The 18,904-nt window shown below is 43.5% G+C and overlaps 2 protein-coding genes across 5 annotated transcripts in view; both read right to left on the bottom strand.

The window, feature by feature from the left end:
- The window catches only part of impg2b (interphotoreceptor matrix proteoglycan 2b), a 73,423-nt gene extending 59,656 nt beyond the window's left edge, over positions 1 to 13,767 (bottom strand). The window contains exons 1-5 of one of the 2 annotated variants that reach the window (XM_014020719.1): positions 13,036 to 13,767; positions 12,331 to 12,525; positions 8,676 to 8,842; positions 2,445 to 2,473; positions 472 to 504 (exon numbers count right to left, since the gene is read on the bottom strand). In XM_014020719.1, the coding sequence (XP_013876173.1) occupies positions 472 to 504; positions 2,445 to 2,473; positions 8,676 to 8,842; positions 12,331 to 12,525; positions 13,036 to 13,105 (494 nt within the window). In that variant the 5' untranslated portion in view covers positions 13,106 to 13,767. The remainder of the gene's footprint in view (positions 1 to 471; positions 505 to 2,444; positions 2,474 to 8,675; positions 8,843 to 12,330; positions 12,526 to 13,035) is intronic. The other variant, XM_014020720.1, reaches the window with a different exon arrangement.
- A 1,832-nt stretch (positions 13,768 to 15,599) lies between these two features.
- The window catches only part of senp7b (SUMO specific peptidase 7b), a gene marked incomplete at its 5' end in the record, with an annotated part of 29,719 nt that continues 26,414 nt past the window's right edge, over positions 15,600 to 18,904 (bottom strand). For 2 of the 3 annotated variants that reach the window (XM_014020715.1, XM_014020716.1), the window contains 6 exon segments: positions 15,600 to 15,865; positions 16,100 to 16,250; positions 16,324 to 16,392; positions 16,469 to 16,512; positions 16,602 to 16,660; positions 17,599 to 17,675. In XM_014020715.1, the coding sequence (XP_013876169.1) occupies positions 15,713 to 15,865; positions 16,100 to 16,250; positions 16,324 to 16,392; positions 16,469 to 16,512; positions 16,602 to 16,660; positions 17,599 to 17,675 (553 nt within the window). 3 annotated transcript variants of the gene reach the window in all.

The raw sequence follows: 18,904 nt of genomic DNA, 5'->3' as shown, positions 1-18,904 counted from the left end.
ATGTAGGCTACTGTATATATATATACAGTATATACACACTTTAATTAATTCTCTGAATTTTACCCATCGCATATTTAAGCAACACTAATGTGGTGCAGTGGGCTGCCACTTTTGAGGTGCAGTGGAGCAGCTGAGAGGTTGAGGGGCTTGCTCAAGGGCCCAAAGTGGGGCTGATTGGTCTGGAGAGTTGAACCGGCGACCTTCAGATCACAGGTTCCCCTTCTCTGACCTCTGGGACCCCACTGATTTAACATTAATTTTATCTTCTGAAACATCTGATTTAATTTAAACACAAAAAATGTCCTGATGCTTCTCAGTAATCCAGATAGTAAAAATTAAGTTAAGTGGGTCCTCTGCATGGGTTCTTTAATGAAACGTTTTATTTCTCCTCATACAGAACTTAAGACAATTTCCTGTTCACAATGACCCCAGCCTGGTTCTGTAGGTTCTTTTTGCATGTTTGAACCCTACCTGCAGGGAGGAGAGTCTGAGGAGACAGGCACACTGCAGCAGGAGGTGAAACACAACACAGGGGTCAAAAGACAAACAACAACAGACAGCTTGTAAGGCTCTGTCACACTGTTTTAGACAACTTTTGCAGACTTATAAAAATTTTGTCATGACTGCATGACTAATGTAAGTTCTATATTCAATCTTATCGTTAGCATGATTGTATGTATACCTCCAAAGTAAATTGTTTTTATTCCATCTTCAACATAGACACCTTCAGTGTCAGACATTCTTTTTATAAATTGGCATAAGTCACCTGTTAGTGTGCCTCATGGCAGCTGTAGCTACAATGTAGCTTACCACCATTAGTGTGTGAATGAATGAGTGAATGACTGATGGAGTCCTTTGACTTGATAAAGGACTATACCAGTGCAGACCATTTACAATATTGATTACCATCAAAATGTTATAGCAGGGCTATTCAACTAAATCACTCCAGGGGCCGTGGGTACTTGAAGCTAACGCCTCGGGATCGGAAGGGGGTCCCCATTAATGGTAGGTAAAAACACTGCAGCATGTAACAAAACAAGTAGTATTATCTGTTATCTTTTAAATTTGTTTACTTTGTTTCATTGAAACATAAATTTTTAATTTACAACTGATTTGAAATCTATTTTTATAATAAATTCATTTAAAAAATTTTAAAGAAAAAAATTTAAATTCCATCTGGCCCGATGGAAGTCACCCGTGGTTTGGATGTGGCCCATGGGCCGCCACTTGGATAGTCCTGTGTTAATAGTGTGACAGGGCCTTTACTTTAATCCATCAGGGCCGGTGCTACATGGACCTACAAATGCCATGAAGTCATTTAATTCAGAGTCAGGGTTTTAAATTCTAAGAAAAAAAATCTGCTGAGTCAATGCTAAAATTATACTTAGCACAAAACTTAAGGAAATTTTTGTTTGGTAGATTATTTCTTTCTTCTAACAATTCTTCTTGGGCGATAAATTTTACACAGAGAACCTGACTGGCAACATCTGAGGGCACCAGAAGTTCAAAACAAGAGTCAATAGCAACAACAAAATTAGCTGTTTGGCAACAGAACAGAAGAATTGTCAAATGTTTCATGTGTTCAACCCACATACTCAGCTGAACTGCTCATACCACAAATGCATGTTCCTTACAAATGTAGCACCATTTATAAAGGGAAATTAACAGGCTTCCCAGCCATTTAAGATTTATTGCCAATAAGCACTCTTACAACAAAGGAGTATTCTATCAAACTCAAATTTACTTATTTTTGTGCTAAGTTTAGAAAGACTGGGTAATATTCGATGGATAAAAGCTTTATTATATCTTTCAATAACTGCAAATAATAACAATAACATTGAGATGATAAAACACAAATTCACAAATTAGATAAAAGTTAAACACACTGAGAACTTCTGGGTTATTTTGCAGGGTTAAAGCAGATGGGTCATAGGCTGGGATGATTTGATTAAATATTGTGTCAAATTGACCCAGGAGTTGGGTATAAGATGAGTCAGTCTTTATCAGGCCATTTTCAGCCACAAGTTGACCCTAGCAGACCTGACTGGACCTCTGCTTTAGCATGTAATACATAAAAATACAATGGTAAAAACATATTGTAACAAAACTTTTATCCTAGTTTGTTTTGTTAATTTCCTTTGAAAAAGTGTTAGCGCTAGTAGATGCTAACAGTTGTTAAAGCTAGCTAGCAAGCTCCGAGTCACAAATTGTGTTGATTTGAAAGTAAAAAACAACCTGTATAGTCTAGTTAAAATAATAACTTTCACATCTTATCAAACACGTGTTGGTTTTATTTCTGAATTGGAAAATTTAAAGTCTTAAAAAACATATTTAGAGATACTGTGCAATTTGAAATTATACATTTTTTTTTAAATACTGTAACTTTCTGGATAGTTTTATGTGGACCAGGATCAACACGTGACTGATGACAGATATTTACTGACCTGTTCCTCTCAGCAGCCAAGGCAACTCTCTGAAAAACACAAGATCATCGTCAGCGAAGAAGAAAATATCACAAAAGAGCAAAACATGATTTTGTAATCAAACAACAACTGCTGCTCATCAATCTGGGAATAGGACTGCACAATATTAGAACATCTTGTGATGGCAACAAATATAAATGTTGCAATGATGATATCTGGGAGGAGAACAAGAGGAAGACCCAGGACACGCTGGAGGTACTATGTTTCTCAGCTGGCCAGGGAACACTTCGGGATTCTTCTAGAAGGGGAGAGGGAAGTCTGATTCCCTTTCAGTCAATACACTCGGTTCAACACATCATGTATGGGAAACCACGCCCCTGCGTGTCCTGGCTGAAGCCACCTCTAATCACGCCTTTAGGCAGGTGACGTGATGACGACAGATGTCAGGCTCCGCCTACACATATGTATACTGTCGCCATCACAGTCACTCCTTAGTTCTATTGCTCTTCACCTCGTTAGAACCTCCACCTCTTCCAACCTAGCTAGTTAGCTGCTGCTAGTTAGCTTTGTTTGTTGGAAGGCTCTTAAAGCTAGCTTAACTGCTTTTGTTGGTGTCGGCCGCCGCTGCCTACAGGTAAGTGTGTCTGCCCGCGGAGTGCTAGCTTTGAGTAGCCTTTCATTTCAACAAAATAGAATATTTTGTGGTTCGGGATGAGCACAAAATTACCTCAAGGAGCAGAGGTCATCGTTCGCCCCTGTGGGCGCGGCTTCTTGCTCCATGAGAGGGACCAGCACGAGTCTTGCCCGGTCTGTCTGGGAGTCGTTCACACTCAGAGACATTGGCAGAGCCCGAAGCATGTGCATTTCGCCGCCAGCTTCGTCGCTCAACCCTGGAGGGACGGGTTAAGTTCTTAGAAAAAGTGCTGGACGAAACCGTGGTCTCACAAAAAAGACCCACTCCTCTCCGAGTCCAGTAACCCGGTTCCGTCCGAGTCTGACGAGGAATATTTGTCAGTCAAAGTCCCCGCTTCCAGCTGGGCAGACTGAGTAGAGTACAGGAGGGGTTAGCCATTTATATTGGCTTGGACGTTCATCTGTCGAAAGATGACGAGGAACCCGGCCCGGTCTAGATGCTGACGAAACAAGGAGAGAAAAGACGTGTCCTCCTGGTCTGCGGAGGCGGACCAGGAGGACACGTCTTTTCTCTCCTTGTGTCGTCGTACGGTTCAGAACAAAAACCATCACAGTTCGCAGGATTTTTCTCCCCACTGAACCGACCGCGGTGAAAAACCGTCTTCCCATGTTCCCAGACTTCGTCTCGGAGCTGACATCCTGCTGGAGCAAACCTCTGTCCACCTGCGCCACAGTACCCGGTTATGGGCAGTATTTCTGTGTAGATTTTCTGCTGCGCAGCTTGACAATTTTTACAAGGCTCAGGCCACCACTGCTCGCGGTCTGAGCTCCATTAGCATGCTCCAGACATACCAAGCAATGTCTCTGGCGGAGCTCGGAGCTCTGGTATCACCCGAGAGTCCTCTGTTACCTTTCTTTAACAAGGTCAGACTCACTGCGGATTACATTCTCCGTGCGTCCCGCTGTGCAACGCTCTCCCTGGGCAGAGGGATGGCTTCAACCATGGTGGCGCAGAGGCATCTGTGGTTGACGCTCTCTGATGTCCCCGACAGAGACCGAGCTGCATACCTGGATGAACCAGTTATGGCTGCTGGGTTATTTGGTCGGTCTCTCGACGTCATTCAGACGAAGTTTGAGATGAGGGGAAAGCAGGCTGAAGCCCTGCGCTGTAATGTCCCCAGGCGTGACGCGAGACTGAAGACTAGCACACAGAAGCCGGCTGCTCAGCCGCCTCCTCTTAAGAGAGCAGTGCTGACTGGGAGCCTGAGCACCCAGTCAGTACAGCCTCAGAACCGCGACCAACCTCCCCGCCATTCGGTTTGGAGCAAGGGCCCCTCTCTGGGTCTTCTGAAGGGCTCAACGCCTCGGAGGAAGAAGACAGTCCTCCTAGCTGTGGGACTGTCACTTCAGGGCCAGGGAGGCATGATCGCCTGCTATCGGCTGCTGCCCAAAAGGCATGTTGTTTGTTTTGTTCAGGGAACCAGCCCCAAGAAGCGCTGCGTTTCCCTCACACAGTCTCCCAAGCACCAGTCCCACCCCACTCACATAGTGTTTGCACTAAAAGCCCCCAGTTTGGGTGCACTAAATGTTCAAAACACAACTGTTTCTAACGTTTGTGTAAATGTTTCAAAAGTGTCAAAGTATAAACTTTACACACAAATAAATCAAAAAGCTATGGGTGCCAGTCAGGTAATGCTGCGCCTCTCTCATACGACAGAGTGCAGCAGCACATCGCCAACACAAGTTGGTCGCCTAGTGATGCCACTCTCTCTCTGGCGCGCATGCGCACCATCCCCTTGGGTGGAAAGAACTGTTGCCCTGGGTTACCGGCTACAGTTTCGCATAAGGCCGCCTCCTTTCAACACCGTGGTAAACACTGTTGTTGGGATCAAAGCAGCCATGGTTTTGAGAGAGGAAATAAACATGTTACTGGCAAAAGGTGCCATATGTGTGGTCCCTGCCTCGGACGTGAAAAAAGGTTGGTACAGCCGTTATTTTTTCATCCGAAAACGACGGGGGCCTTCGTCTGATTCTGGACCTGAGAGTGTTAAACACATTTCTACGAACATACAAGTTCAAAATGCTAACACTCAGGCAACTTCTACAATCTGTCAGCCCGGGCGATTGGTTTGCAACCATCAATTTAACAGACACTTTCTTTCATGTAGCGATTCACCCGGACACAGAAAATTTCTGAGGTTTGCGTTCGAGGGCGTAGCCTACGAATACCTGGTATTGCCATTTGGTCTGTCACTAGCACCCCGCACCTTTTCAAAGCATGTGGAAGCAGCGTTAGCTCCTCTCAGGGAGAAGGGAGTCCGCCTGTTAGCGTAACTGGACAACTGGGCACTAATAGCCAGCTCCAAGGAGCAGGCTACAGAGTATCTGTCTCAGGTTCTGTCGCACATTCAGGCTCTGGGTTTTTCTGTAAATTTTCAGAAAAGCTTATTGACTCCGAGTCAGCAGTTTTCTTTCCTCAGGTTAGAAATATGCTCCCTGTCGGGCAGAGCGCCTTTCAGAAAACAGAGTAGCTGCGTTTCACCGCTGCCTCGCTCAGTTTCAACTGGGACGCAAACTGCGTTTTCAGACCGTTCTGCAACTGTTGGGCATGATGGCTTCTATGATCGCAGTAGTACCACTCGGCCTGCTAAAAATGCGCTGGTTTCAGTGCTGGTCCCGCTCTCACAGGCTGTGTGCATTATGTCACCACCACAGAAAGCTAACGATAATTGCCTCGTGCATGAGGTCTCTCTGCCCTTGGAGGGAACCCGGCCTGCTGTGCCGAGGCTCACCGATAGGGAGAGTGTCATTTCGCAAGGTGGTAACCACAGATGCCTCCCTGGTGGGGTGGGGGTACTCTGTGCGATGGTGTGGCAGTGAGGGGGGTTTGGACTCTGAAGCAGTCCAGACTCCACATAAACTGCCTGGAATTGTTAGCGGTTCTGTTAACACTGAAACATTTTTATATGGTTCTGAAGAACCAACATGTTCTGATCAGAACAGACAACACGACCGTAGTGTCATACATAAACAGACAGGGGGGAACACGGTCTCTTCCCCTGTTGGAACTGTCTCACACTCTCTTGCAGTGGTGCAGCGTGCATTTCCTGTCTATCAGGGCCACTCACGTTCCTGGGAGACTGAATCTGGGCCCAGATCTACTCTCCAGGGGCGGACCTCTAGTGAGGGAGTGGAGGCTACATCCCTCAGTGGTGGACCAGATTGGAACCTGTTTGGCAGGGCAGCAGTGTATCTCTTTGCCACAGGGGCCAACACCCACTGTCCTCTGTTCTTTTCCATAACGGATCAGAACGCCCCWCTGGGGGTGGACGCTCTAGCCCACCCATGGCCCAACGTACTGCTGTATGCATTTTCCCCAGTGGAGATGATACTGCCTGTACTGGAGAGGGTGTGCAGACAGGGTCTGTCTCTGATTCTGGTTGTGCCCCATTGGCCAGCGAAATCTTGGTACGCCAAGATAATCAGTCTGCTGGCTGCTCAGCCCTGGTAATTTCTTCTTCGCCTAGATCTCCTCTCTCAGGCAAGGGGGGAGATATTTCACCCACACCCAAAGTTGTGGAGGCTGCACACCTACCTGCTGAAAGGTCCTGCTTGCTAGCCAGAGGCCTTCCCCCGGCAGTGGTGGCAACTATCCAGAACGCGAGAGCACCCTGCACTGTAGGTTTATATACCTACAAGTGGCACACTTTCGAGCAGTGGTGTGAGGTTAGGCACATTGTCCCGTTTCAGTGCTCTATGGTGGATGTTTTAACATTCCTTCAGGAGCTGCTGGATAAAGGTCTGATTTTTCCACAATCAAAGTCTACTTGGCAGCTATCTCTGCTTGCCATGTGGGTTTTGATGGAGTTACGCCAGGTGCTCATCCTCTAGCAGTGCGTTTTCTGAAGGGCTGCGGCCTGTTATTAAACCCAGTATCCCTACCTGGGATCTTATTGTGATGCTCGAGGCTCTCTGTGACCCCCCTTTTGAGCCCTTGGAGTCTGTGGATTTGAAGTCCCTTTCATTTAAGGTTGTGTTGCTTCTTGCACCAACAACTGTTAAACGGGTCGGGGATCTCCATGCTCTGTCTGTRAATCCCTCCTGTATTCAGTTTTCACCTGATGGCTGCAAGGTGGTTCTGCATCCAAACTCAGCATATCTCCCTAAGGTGATATCTTCTAACTACAGCTCCATGTCYATTGAGCTTTCTAGTTTTTATCCTCCTCCTTTTGCATCTGAGGAGCAGAGGAGGTTACATTCTCTGTGTCCTCTACGTGCACTGCGTRTTTACATTGACCGCACACAGGAGGTGAGGTCATGTGATCAGCTATTTGTGTGTGTTGTTAACCCACTCAGGGGCAGGGCTCTGTCCAGACAGAGACTCTCCACTGGATTGTGGAGGCTATCTCTTTAGCTTACAGCAGCAGGGGTCTCCCAGTCCCATCTGGTGTGAGAGCTCACTCTACCAGGGGTGTAGCAGTGTCCTGGGCCCTATTTAAAGGGGTACCTGTGAGTGACAACTGTGCTGCGGCCAGCTGGTCTTCACTGCACACATTTGTTCAATTTTATCGCTTAGATGTGACAGCCCCTTCGGTGGCTCACTCTGTGCTCTCCGCTGGGTCTGATGTGCTGCACTAGCATGTTATTATGACCCAAGTTTGGTGCTGCTCTGCGGGGCGTTTATATATGTCCCATACATGATGTGTTGTACCGAGTGTATTGACTGAAAGGGAACGTAATGTTATGCATATAACTACTGTTCCCTGAAGGAAAGGAACGAGGTACAACACATGGTGGCCCCGCTACACAGCTGGGCTCAGTGAAGAGCGGTTACCGAACTAAGGAGTGACTGTGATGGCGACAGTATATATATGTGCAGGCGGAGCCTGACATCTGTCGTCATCACGTCACCTGCCTAAAGGCGTGATTAGAGGTGGCTTCAGCCAGGACACGCAGGGGCGTGGTTTCCCATACATGATGTTGTACCTCTCGTTCCTTTCCTTCAGGGAACAGTAGTTATATGCATAATATTACGGTTTCTCTGCTTAGGCTGCTGCCCCCAGGACCCGACCCCGGATAAGAGGATGGAAACAGACGGACGGACAGATATCGGGTGATACATGTCTTTTTTCCCCCTAACTTTCTAATCTGTATTTCCAACTCTGTGACCTTCAGCATTTTTGACAATATCATTTGTCTGGTGTGAGCTTTTGCTGCTGTGATGCTCTTTCCTACCCACTAAATATTGCATTAGCATTAAAAATACAACTTAAAACTCTTCAAAAACAGTCAACAACTATTGCATTCCAAGCAGTCCTTTGCTATATGAATATTGCACACTCTGATATTGCAATGATGATTTATTTGTGATTTATTGTGCTAAAGTCAAAAAGTAAGATCCAAACTAGTGTATTTAGAGTCCACCTTTCTACACGGGACATTTAATTCCCAATCTTCCCAGGAGTGGGAGAAAATTTATCACAAAGGTCAGATCGTGTTGCACTCAGAGAAATCAGCTCCATTTCAGAATCTGCCAGCCTCAATGAGCAGGTAAAGTTTAAAGGTCATGACACAGTTAGAAAATGGTCAAATAAGTAGAAAATCTAGTGACAAACTTACACTCCTGATGAGGCTTCTATGCTCCTCTGATTGACTGAAGAAGCTGCCAATATCTTTGATGCTGATGGATCCATTGATACAGCCGCTCACAAGGTTCTGGTACTCATTCTGCTCCGGTAGATGGTCCCAGAAGATCTTAAATGCCTCCCACACAGTCTCTTGACACACTGCATCAAACAGAGTGCATAATATCACGTTAGAAGAAACATCAAGTGAAAATGTAAATTGTAGGGTTTTCCATAGGTTTCATTAAGTTCATTTTAAGACCTTTTAAAGACCTTTTATAACCATTAGGAAAGACATTAAAGACCAAACTGATGCATTAACCGAAACATTCAAATGGGCAATATCATGTAAAATCAACTTTTTTGAGTTTTATATCATGTTATAATGTTATACTCTCATAAAAAAAAACATGCCCAAAGCCTTGCTTTGACTCATTCATGCATGTTTGAGAAATCCTGCAGCGTTTTTAGGAAGCCATGCTGAGGAGCAAAACGACAGGTGGGAACCAGAAACACCTTTTGGGACCAGAAACGCCCCTGGGACGTGTCTTTAAGCCAAACTTCCTCATGGCAGAGCACCCCCTCCCCACACACCCCGCCCATGACTCCTGCAGGCTCTCAGGTGAAAGTGAAAGTGAAACTTAACTGGCTGCTGAGCTCTCAACATTAGTTCTCATTCAGTGAAGCTCTTTTCAGATGAAAAATACCGTTGAGGAAATGTATTTTCAGATGCCAAGTAAACTGCATCATATCATAGCGCACACACACCCCCCACCCACTGAACGGGACGGAACAGGAGCAGAAGGAGGTTCTTAAGGAGACAGAGGCCATTTTCATGACATTTAGAAGAGAAAGTGATGAGAAGATAAGTTTATTTTCTATTTAAACATAAAAACAGCATTTAATAATAACTGAAGGTGACATGGATACTTTATTATGGTACAGTATTTAAATATATGCCTGAGAAACACATAATATTGGCCCTTTAAATGGTCCCAGAGATTTTAACATAGAAACCTTCTGTTGTTGTCAGTTTAGCTATTAAAGAATATTTAATTTTAACACAAGAACACTAAAATATTTTAATGAAACGGTTATATCTATGAGACCTTCATATCGACTGCTGTGGACTGCTTCCAACGGAGTGTAAAAGTCACTGATATCAAGCCAAGTCTCATTTCCCATGTTTAAACCACAAACAGTGGACATGACTGAACTTCTTTGTTTTTTGGCCGGGTGAATAATTCGCCACATGCAGGAAGCTGTAGCAGCAAAGAGTTTGAAAACATTGAAGTAAACTGTGCCGTTTTTTTGCCTGCAGATATCACAGGATTTGTATTTTCCCCACAAACCAAAACTGGTGGCAAACTTAGCAGTTCATAAAGACAGATCACATCAACCTCTGAGTACGGCTCTTTACTCTGTCAAGCAGCCAACGCCTCTCAGGAATGATCAAAAGTAAAATGATTAAGACTCGACAAAATTAAATTGAAGACCTTGGATGAAAATCTGCATGTTTTTAAAACTTTTTTAGGTGTAAAATTTAGATTTTCAATTTTGAAGTGGGCCTATTACACAAAACTCACTTTTTTCATGTTTTTAAACTTATTTTTGGAGTTTGGACTGCTTCTCTAAGCAGTCCAAACTCCAAAAAAACGCACCCAGCCATTTTTTTGCTGTAATTACATGTATTTTTAGGTATCTGGAAACATAGTATTTCTCAAAGCACGTTATTCTGACATCACAATAACAGTCACCTAGCAACCTAAACCAGAGTCCTGGTCCTCATGAAGCAACCCGAGGTGAAGCTCCGCCCACTTCCTCAAAAGACGATAGTTGTTCTGTTTTTACAGCACCCGTGGAGCACCGAGATGTCTGGATTAATTTTATTTTTATCTTTGATGACAATGTTCTAACAATATTGCCAAAGAAAGCTGTAGTTTGTGAAAATAATTTCACTTTGGAAACTTCTACCATGTCCGGGGGCGGAGCTAAAGTAAACAAACGGATAGGGGGATGGGCAAGGGGGGTTTCCATAGCAACTTCTGCATACAGCACGTTCTGGAGAGAACTGAAGAGGAAGAACTGAAAAGGTGAAATTTCATTATTTGAGATTCTTTTTGTGATTAAATCAGATGAACATGTTTTATATAACCTATAGGTGGATCCTAACTTGTGCTAAGACCCCCATAATAGGCCCACTTTAAGACTTTTTAAGACCCTGCACGAATCCTGAAGCAAGACATTCATCAGAAACAGGAGTAGATACAAGACGTCTCGTAAACAGAGGTGTAAAGTAACAAAACTTGCCCCCAGGGGGCCGCGACCCTCACTTTGAAAAACACTGGCCTAGAACAGTGGTTCCCAAACTTTTTATCTTCTGACCCACAAAATATCCATGGCAAAAACTTGTGACCAAAAATATTACTGCTCTGTGTACACAARCTTCGTTAATAACCCTAAAAACACAAGCTTTTTGACAATCTAAACAGCTTATACACAAATATAAATACTTATCTTTACTTATTTTGTGTTTTTATAATAATTATAGGGAAAATATTACATCAGTAATTATTTTATTACCTTTTAAATTGATTTCTGGAGGTTTTCCAAGGTGCTTCATGACCCATAATTGGGTCCCAAGCCCCAACTTTGGGAACCAAAGTGCAGTGGTTCCCAAACTTTTCAGCTTTTAACCCACAAAATAACAGTAGCAGAGACCTGTGCCCCCAACTGTTTTTGGATGATAAACATTTGTATCAGGTCAACAAAACATGGGCATAGTAACAATTTATCCATTTAAATACTCTAACCTCACTGCTTTGTAACAACTTGGGCAAAAATGTAATTAATTCTGAAAATCTTTTCAGGACCCCACCTTGATGTTTCAGGACCCCACCTTGATGTTTCAGGACCCCACCCTGATGTTTCAGGACCCCACCTTGATGTTTCAGGACCCCACTTTGGGTCCCAACCCCAACTTTGGGAAACACTGACCTAGAGCATCCCAAATATTTCAACATTAACAGTTTATTATAAGATTATAGCCATTGTGGCCTTTAGAAAAAGGTTTTTGGCAGAGGTCACACAATAACTCTTTTTTTTATTCAATCCAACAACCTCCCTCTCAATTTAAAGGCCTAGGTGTAAAATGCACGGCCCGCCACTGCTTTACACAAGACTGCCCGCAAACAGGACGGCCCACATAAACACTATAGTAGTATGTGTACACAATACAGACTTTAACAAAGAACTGTGAACATGACTGTATGATGGATGGCCCTTAAAAAAGAACAGTCCTCGAAAACATTTATGTTCAGCTAAGCTGAATGAACTGATGTAAGAAGCTTTCTAGCAGCATAAACAGACGACTTATTCAAGCTAATTCTGTTTGGGATCTAAAAGGATTCCAACAGAACCACATGAGACATATTCTGGTTCCCAAACTTCAGCCGGAGACAGCTGATGTGTGAACAGAGAAACAAAAAGTGCTTTAGGTTAAACGCCTCTTTAAGAGTGGAGCATCTGCTCCGTGTGACCTCTGACCTCCGACACGGGCTGCCTTCAGGTTGGCAGGTTTCTGTGTTTAAGCTCGTTAGCTTCAGAGAACCGTCCCGGGGGGGAGCGTTAGCGGGCCGGACAGACGGTACCTCTGAGGTGGAAGTAGTTCAGGTGGTTCTCCACAGCCTGGTCCATCGTCTCCTGGGAGCAGAGCGTCACGCCGCTGGGGAACAGCACGTTCCTCTTCCTGCGAATCAGAACTGAGTGCTGTCTGAACCAGAGCTGGTCCGAGTCTGAGGGTCCTCTGGTCCCCTCAGAACCCCCCATCATGTCACGACCAGAATCTGTCAGAACAAGAGAGACATTTATAGTCACACATCCCATTTCTAACCATTTAAACTTTAACTGGTCTCGCCTCAGAGGCAGACTGATGCTTTTTATTCAGGAGTCATTAAATCAAAGCAACTTCTAAAAATTAAGTGATCCTCATAAAACCGCCCTTCTTATCATTTGCAATTTATTCTACTCTGAAATAAATTAAAATCTCTTCAATTCCTTCCTCTTTAAAATCTGCTTCAGTTACTGGCTCTGTTTTTCTCTTCTTATGCTACTTTCAGCTTCTTCGGGAAACGTCAGCTCTCAGCATCACACTGTGTTTTAGCAGAAAAATGCATTTGTTAGTGTCAGCTGGGAAACATACGGTTTCACAATAAAACACTAAAATGTGAGAAACTCTGACACTTTTCCTCTAAAAAGAGCCAAATGTTTTTTGAAAGGTTTTCTCTCAGGTGTTGGAGCCTGAAGCAGCAGAGTCGTCCCTGCACTTGGTGAAGGTAGAACAGCTTGGTACACACCTGTTTGTGTGCAGAGGAGCCCTGGCAGCAGCAGCAGCACAGCCCACAGGTCCACACGCCTCCAGGACATTTTGAACTAAAGCTCCTCACCTCCACCTGCTCGTCCCTCCTGCAGCTCTCATTGCGAAACAAAAGGAAGGCGGACGGGGCTCCGCAGCCTCTCCTCTCAGGTGAGCAGATGGGACTCCTGCGCCGCAGATTTCTGCCCCTGACCTCTAATCCTATTTGTTAAGCTGCGGGAGTGGATGAGTGTCAGCGGCCCGGTGGAGCCGAGGGACGGGCCAGAGGCTCCAGATCAGCTGCCAACAACTCAACTTCATCGAACAGCAAAACTCAGGCTGAGGGGCTCAGGATTATGTTTCTGTGTTTAAACCAATAAAAAATTTGACTTCACTGAAAATTAGAGCCTAATTGATTTTAAATAGTCAACACGACAGCTTTATTGTTTCTACACTAAATATTATCAAATAATTAAAACAAGTTATTGATCTGATGAGGGAAACCCAGAATTATTACATTACACCGGAAATCAGAAACATAATAAATTCAGATTAATCTGAACGTAAATAACACACCTTCTAAGGACAGTAAAGCTTTTATCATAAAATGTTCCTTCAGATACTTAGTGATTTTATTTTAGCTTTTTGATGAGTTTCTCTCTCTAAATTAAAGGCATAGTGTGTAGGATTTGTTGTTTTCAGCGACATCTAGTGGTTGAGTGGTTGAATCATCCTCCCTGGTCCTCCCCCCACCCCCACCCCCCGCTTCCAAACACAAAGGAGTTGCTACGGTGTCTCTCAGGTGTCAAAAACCTTTGATAATTCCAACCGCGATGTCTACCAGCAGCTTCAGGGCTAGTGATGTTTCAAGTGGTAAGATTATGAGCTTTAATAAGTAAAATTATCCCAGCTACAATGACAGACAACAAATATTACATTTATAGTATTACAACTAAAACCGTTTTTGACGCCGCCACCGCAGTTTGTCCTTCATGAGCCTTCGTAGGCAAGATGGCGGTGCAAAATGGCAGCTGCCTGTAGTGGCGAACCGCGGCCATGGAGATATAAACAGCTTTTTATAAGGTAAAAATAATAAAACAAGGTCTTCGTCTGCAATGATTAGACATGTTTTTTGTTATTGTCATTAGTGATTATCTCAATTTCGGCTAAAAGAATTCACAAAATCCTACACACTGTGCCTACTGCCTTTAAATAAACATCTTTAAGTTAAACTTAAATTTGATTTTTTTAAAGGCATCACATTGACTCAGTTGGTAGAGCTGTTGCTTCTCAACAAGAAGATAATCCCGGAGACTTTTCTGGGTACAGTTTGCATGTTCTCTCTGTGCATGTGTGGGTTTTCTCCAGGCACTCCAGCTTCCTCCCACAGACCAAAAACATGACTGTTAGGGTAATTGATAACTCTAAATTGTCCCCAGGTGTGAGTGAGAGAGAAATGTCATTTGTCTCCATGTGTGTCCCTGTGATGGACTTGCGACCTGTCCAGGGTGTACCCCGCCCCTCACAGTGTGACCCTAACAGGAAGGAGTGGGTATAAACCATGGATGGATTCTTTTAACTACAATTCTTCAACTTTAGGCTTTCAGCTACGGCTGTGCTACTTCTAGCTTTTGTTCTACTTAAACTATTTTGCTTCTTTTAGATGCTGTTGTTCTGTTTAGTTACAGATGTACTTTAAGTTTCTTCATGTTTAACTCTGAAGTTTTAAATCACAAATGAATACCTTTTTTTGTCAATATGTTCAGGAATATACTAAAGAAAATGTTTGAAGTCTTAGTAGACAAATCATTACAGAACTGATCAGTTTTCTGTAATCCGACCGGTCCAGACTGACCCCCCACCACCAGATCCGGCAGTCTTTTATTGGATAACGAGATTAACGAGAAGACGACGAGACGAAGGGAAAACAACACCACAAAGATCAAAGTGACTTCAGAATAAAACAAATCATCGTAAAACTGTTGTGAGGAAAGCCCATGATAACCAGATCACCGGTTCTTTCAGACCAGAAAAGACCAACTCATTTCAGACACAAGTCTAAAACAAACTAGTCCTCTCACAGCAGAACTCGCCACTCAAGAATCTCTGGGATTATTTAGGAGGACGGAGCTTCATGAAGCCTAAATCTGTCTGATCGGAACCCCACAGAACTCAGATTAAAACCATCCGAACAATGCTGGAAAGAACAGGCTAAAACCTAGGCTCAGCAGGCTGGAACAGGACCAGAACCAAAGCCAATACCAAACCAGACTAGGGCCACAACAGGACCAGACAAACCAGTCAGTCCTAAATGAACCAGAACCAGTTTCCTGTCTGATCTGAACCCAGTGGTTCTGAGAGGGGATAATCGGTTGGGGGTCTGGTTGTTGTTTTGTCTCCTAAACCCTCCGACTGATCCACTTATTCATCTGTAAGCTGATTGGTCCTCAGGGGGGACGACCAGCGGTACCAAACCTGAGATTACTCAACGCACAGCTCAGAACTGATTAACTTCCAACTGATCGATCCTCTGGTTCTACTTCAACACAACCGCTTCCACATCCATCCAATGCAAAATACTTTAATTTATACATTAAAAAAACAGAAAAACTTATTTACATTCACAGAACCTTATAAAATAAAGTTAGAATTGATTAACAGCAACAACAACCAGATGGTCAGCTCAGAGATGTTTTGGAGTTTTTTTTGTTTGACTGAGTCCGGTGCAGCTTCAGGATCAGATTCCGGATCTCCTCACGCTTCTGTCGAACTTGCTGACGTGGGAACCAGCTCTGCAATTGCAGCGGGAGGTCAAAGTCCACCACAGGGTTCTGAGGAGCCAATCAGAAAGCTGCGTTTAGACCGACAGGTTCTGATGTTTTTCAGGTCATAACAACATGAAGAACCCAACCCCCCCGTGAGTTTTAATCTACTGTCAAAATAATCTGATGACTTCAGATGTAAACGTTTATGAAAACGTGTAATGTTGAAGTTTTTTCAGCTGACAGGGTGAACACTAACAGTTATGATGACTCAGCATGAATCAGGTCTTATTGTTGGATCACCTGCAGGAAGCTCTCCACGTACTGCAGCAGGTAAACTCCACAGTCGCTGCTGTTGTCCTGCTGAGGAACTCTGCAGCTGCAGCTCCTCATGTTGTCGGAGGTGAAGTGTCGAGGACTCTTCCTCCGTACCTCCCACTCCACCTGCAGGTAGCTGCAGGGCATCACACAAACGTCATTTAACCCTGAAAACTGCACCGAGCGGCTGCTGAGGAGCAGAAACTCACTCTCTGATCAGCCTGCAGACGTTGTTGTGATACGACAGCTTCAGAGAGTCCATGACCAGAATACACGGCCTGAAACACAACAACAATCAGTAAAACAAAGCACCTGGCAACTAGAAAAATAATGACGCGACGATTGTTTCCTCACCTCTTGGTCACCGTGTCCTTCTCACAGCCCTGCTCTGTGCACTCCTGTTAACACAACATCAAATACAGCCGTCAGTCTGAGGGGGGTCAAAGGTCGTTCACACAGAGCGATTACTCAGAATGTGTTTGTGTACCGGCGGCTGGGTGCATTTCAGGCTGAGATCCAGTTTGCTTGTGGTTCTCCCTGATCCACCTGCACCAAAGGCAAACATCTGGGGTTTAACGAGAAGCACAGTTCTCTTTAACGAGCTGTTCAATTATCTCATTTATTACGGAAATAAAACAAAGTGTTGCATAAAAAGCAAGTGGAAGGAAAAAAACAATCTAGAGAAATTATTTCTGCTTACAGTCCAAATACTGAGCTTAAACATAAACTAACAGCACTAGCTAAGAGTAAAATAGAGATAAAAGCTAAAATAGTAAAAGCTTATTTAAAAACAAAAAAGGCTAATAAAAGCAAAAACTATAACAAGGCTAGCAAGTAGCTAAAAGTCTCAAAATACTAGTCAAAAGCAGCAAAAGGGCTCTGAAACAACAAAAAGAGGCAAAACATGCTAAACGTTAATAGTAACTAATGGCTAGCTAAAAGCTAAAGTAAGCACGAGACATAAACAGAGCCAGTAGCTGAAGCAGATTTAAAACAATGTTTCAAAGGAACTGAAAAGATCTTAATGAGTTTCTATTGGGGAAAATGGTTGTAAATAAAAGATAAATATTTAGAAAAGCATTAAATTTATAAAAACTAACACCCATCCCCTGAATGAGGGGAACTCTTATTTACAAATGGTTAAAGCGGCACAAAGTACGCAGAAGTAATTAAACTTTAACAAACAGGAAAAGAAAAGTGCTGAGTCAGCAGTCAGACAGTGAGGACAACACTTAAACAGTCAGATCCACCTGGAAGTGTTTAAAAACCGTTTTATTTCACAGACAGTGAAGACAAAACGTGACAGAAAGAACAAACAACGAAGCTCAGAGAACATATTTCAGTTTAAACGTTTCACACCAAAGCACGAACATCCTGAGTGAACAAGGAGCCCCACCCAACCCCCCCAACATCATCTGGTCCACATTAAACTGCACAGCCCTGTTCACCTCAGCTCACCAAGCTGGATCGGGTCAGCTGCTTACCTGCACGGGCCTGAAACTTCTCTGTCTGGACTTCCTCCAGACCCGCAAAACAGACCACCACCAAGAACCAGTGAGCTCTGAGGAGACACACAGCGGAGGCCTCAAACACACACACACACACACGAATCTGTTACAGCAGTGGTGCCCAAAGCTCGGGTCGGGGCCCGCTGTGGGTTCAGAAACACCAAAAACAGAGTCATAAAATAATTTCCAGAATTACATCATGTTTTAAATACAGTATAAATCCTACCATCATATTTCTGAAAAATTGTCAAAAAAATGAATAAAAGTCACTGAGGCTGCTGGTGTTGTCAGAATATCTGTGTAAATGACTCAGCACTACTGTGTTTTCAGTATATTACAATCAAACTACTTCTGCATACTTTGTACTATTTTAACCATTTACATATCAAAATGTTTGGCTCAGTCAGAACTTTTATAACTTGGAACTTTTATACTTTCAAAATATTTATATAAATAAATATGGTATTAGAGGACCTGCATTACAGTGGGTATCTAGTTATATGGAAGATAGAAAACAATTTGTACAAATAAATAATGTAAGATCTGAGTTTTGGAACATCTGATGTGGAGTGCCGCAGGGTTCCATTCTTGGACCTAAGTTACTTATTTTGTATGTGAACGATTTGGTCAACGTGTCGGGACTTTTTGGGTGTGTCCTGTTTGCTGATGATACAACATTCTTTTGTTCCAGTAAAGATGTTGAACAAATGTTGGAGATGGTACAGACAGAATTTTTGAAAATACAAAGTTGATTTCAACTAAATAATTTATCATTAAACTTGGACAAGACAAATTATATGATTTTCAGTAACAGAAGAGAACTGTAGATGTTTCATTTAAAGCTGATGATGTTGAGATTTGTAGAGTCAGTGAAGTGAAGTTTCTAGGTGTCATTATTGATGAAAAACTGATATGGAAAAATCATATAAATGGTTTAAAGGGGCAATATCATGTAAAATCAACTTTTTTGAGTTTTATATCATGTTATAATGTTATACTCTCGTAAAAAATAATGTCCAAAGCCTTGCTTTGACTCATTCATGCATGTTTGAGAAATTCTGCAGCGTTTTTAGGAAGCCATGCTGAGGAGCAAAACGACAGGTGGGGACCAGAAATGCCTTTTTGGGACCAGAAACACCACTGGAACGTGTCTTTAAGCCGAACTTCCTCATGGCGGAGCGCCACCCCCTCCCCACACAACCCGCCCATGACTCCTGCAGGCTCTCTGTGAAAGTGAAAGTGAAACCTAACTGTCAGCTGAGCTCTCAACATTAGTTCTCAC

Source organism: Austrofundulus limnaeus, unplaced genomic scaffold, assembly GCF_001266775.1.
Source record: "Austrofundulus limnaeus strain Quisiro unplaced genomic scaffold, Austrofundulus_limnaeus-1.0 Scaffold264, whole genome shotgun sequence".
Classification (NCBI taxonomy): Eukaryota; Metazoa; Chordata; class Actinopteri; order Cyprinodontiformes; family Rivulidae; genus Austrofundulus; species Austrofundulus limnaeus.
The sequence above is the reverse complement of the archived record's forward strand: the minus strand, read 5'-3'. Positions and strand labels throughout refer to the sequence as shown.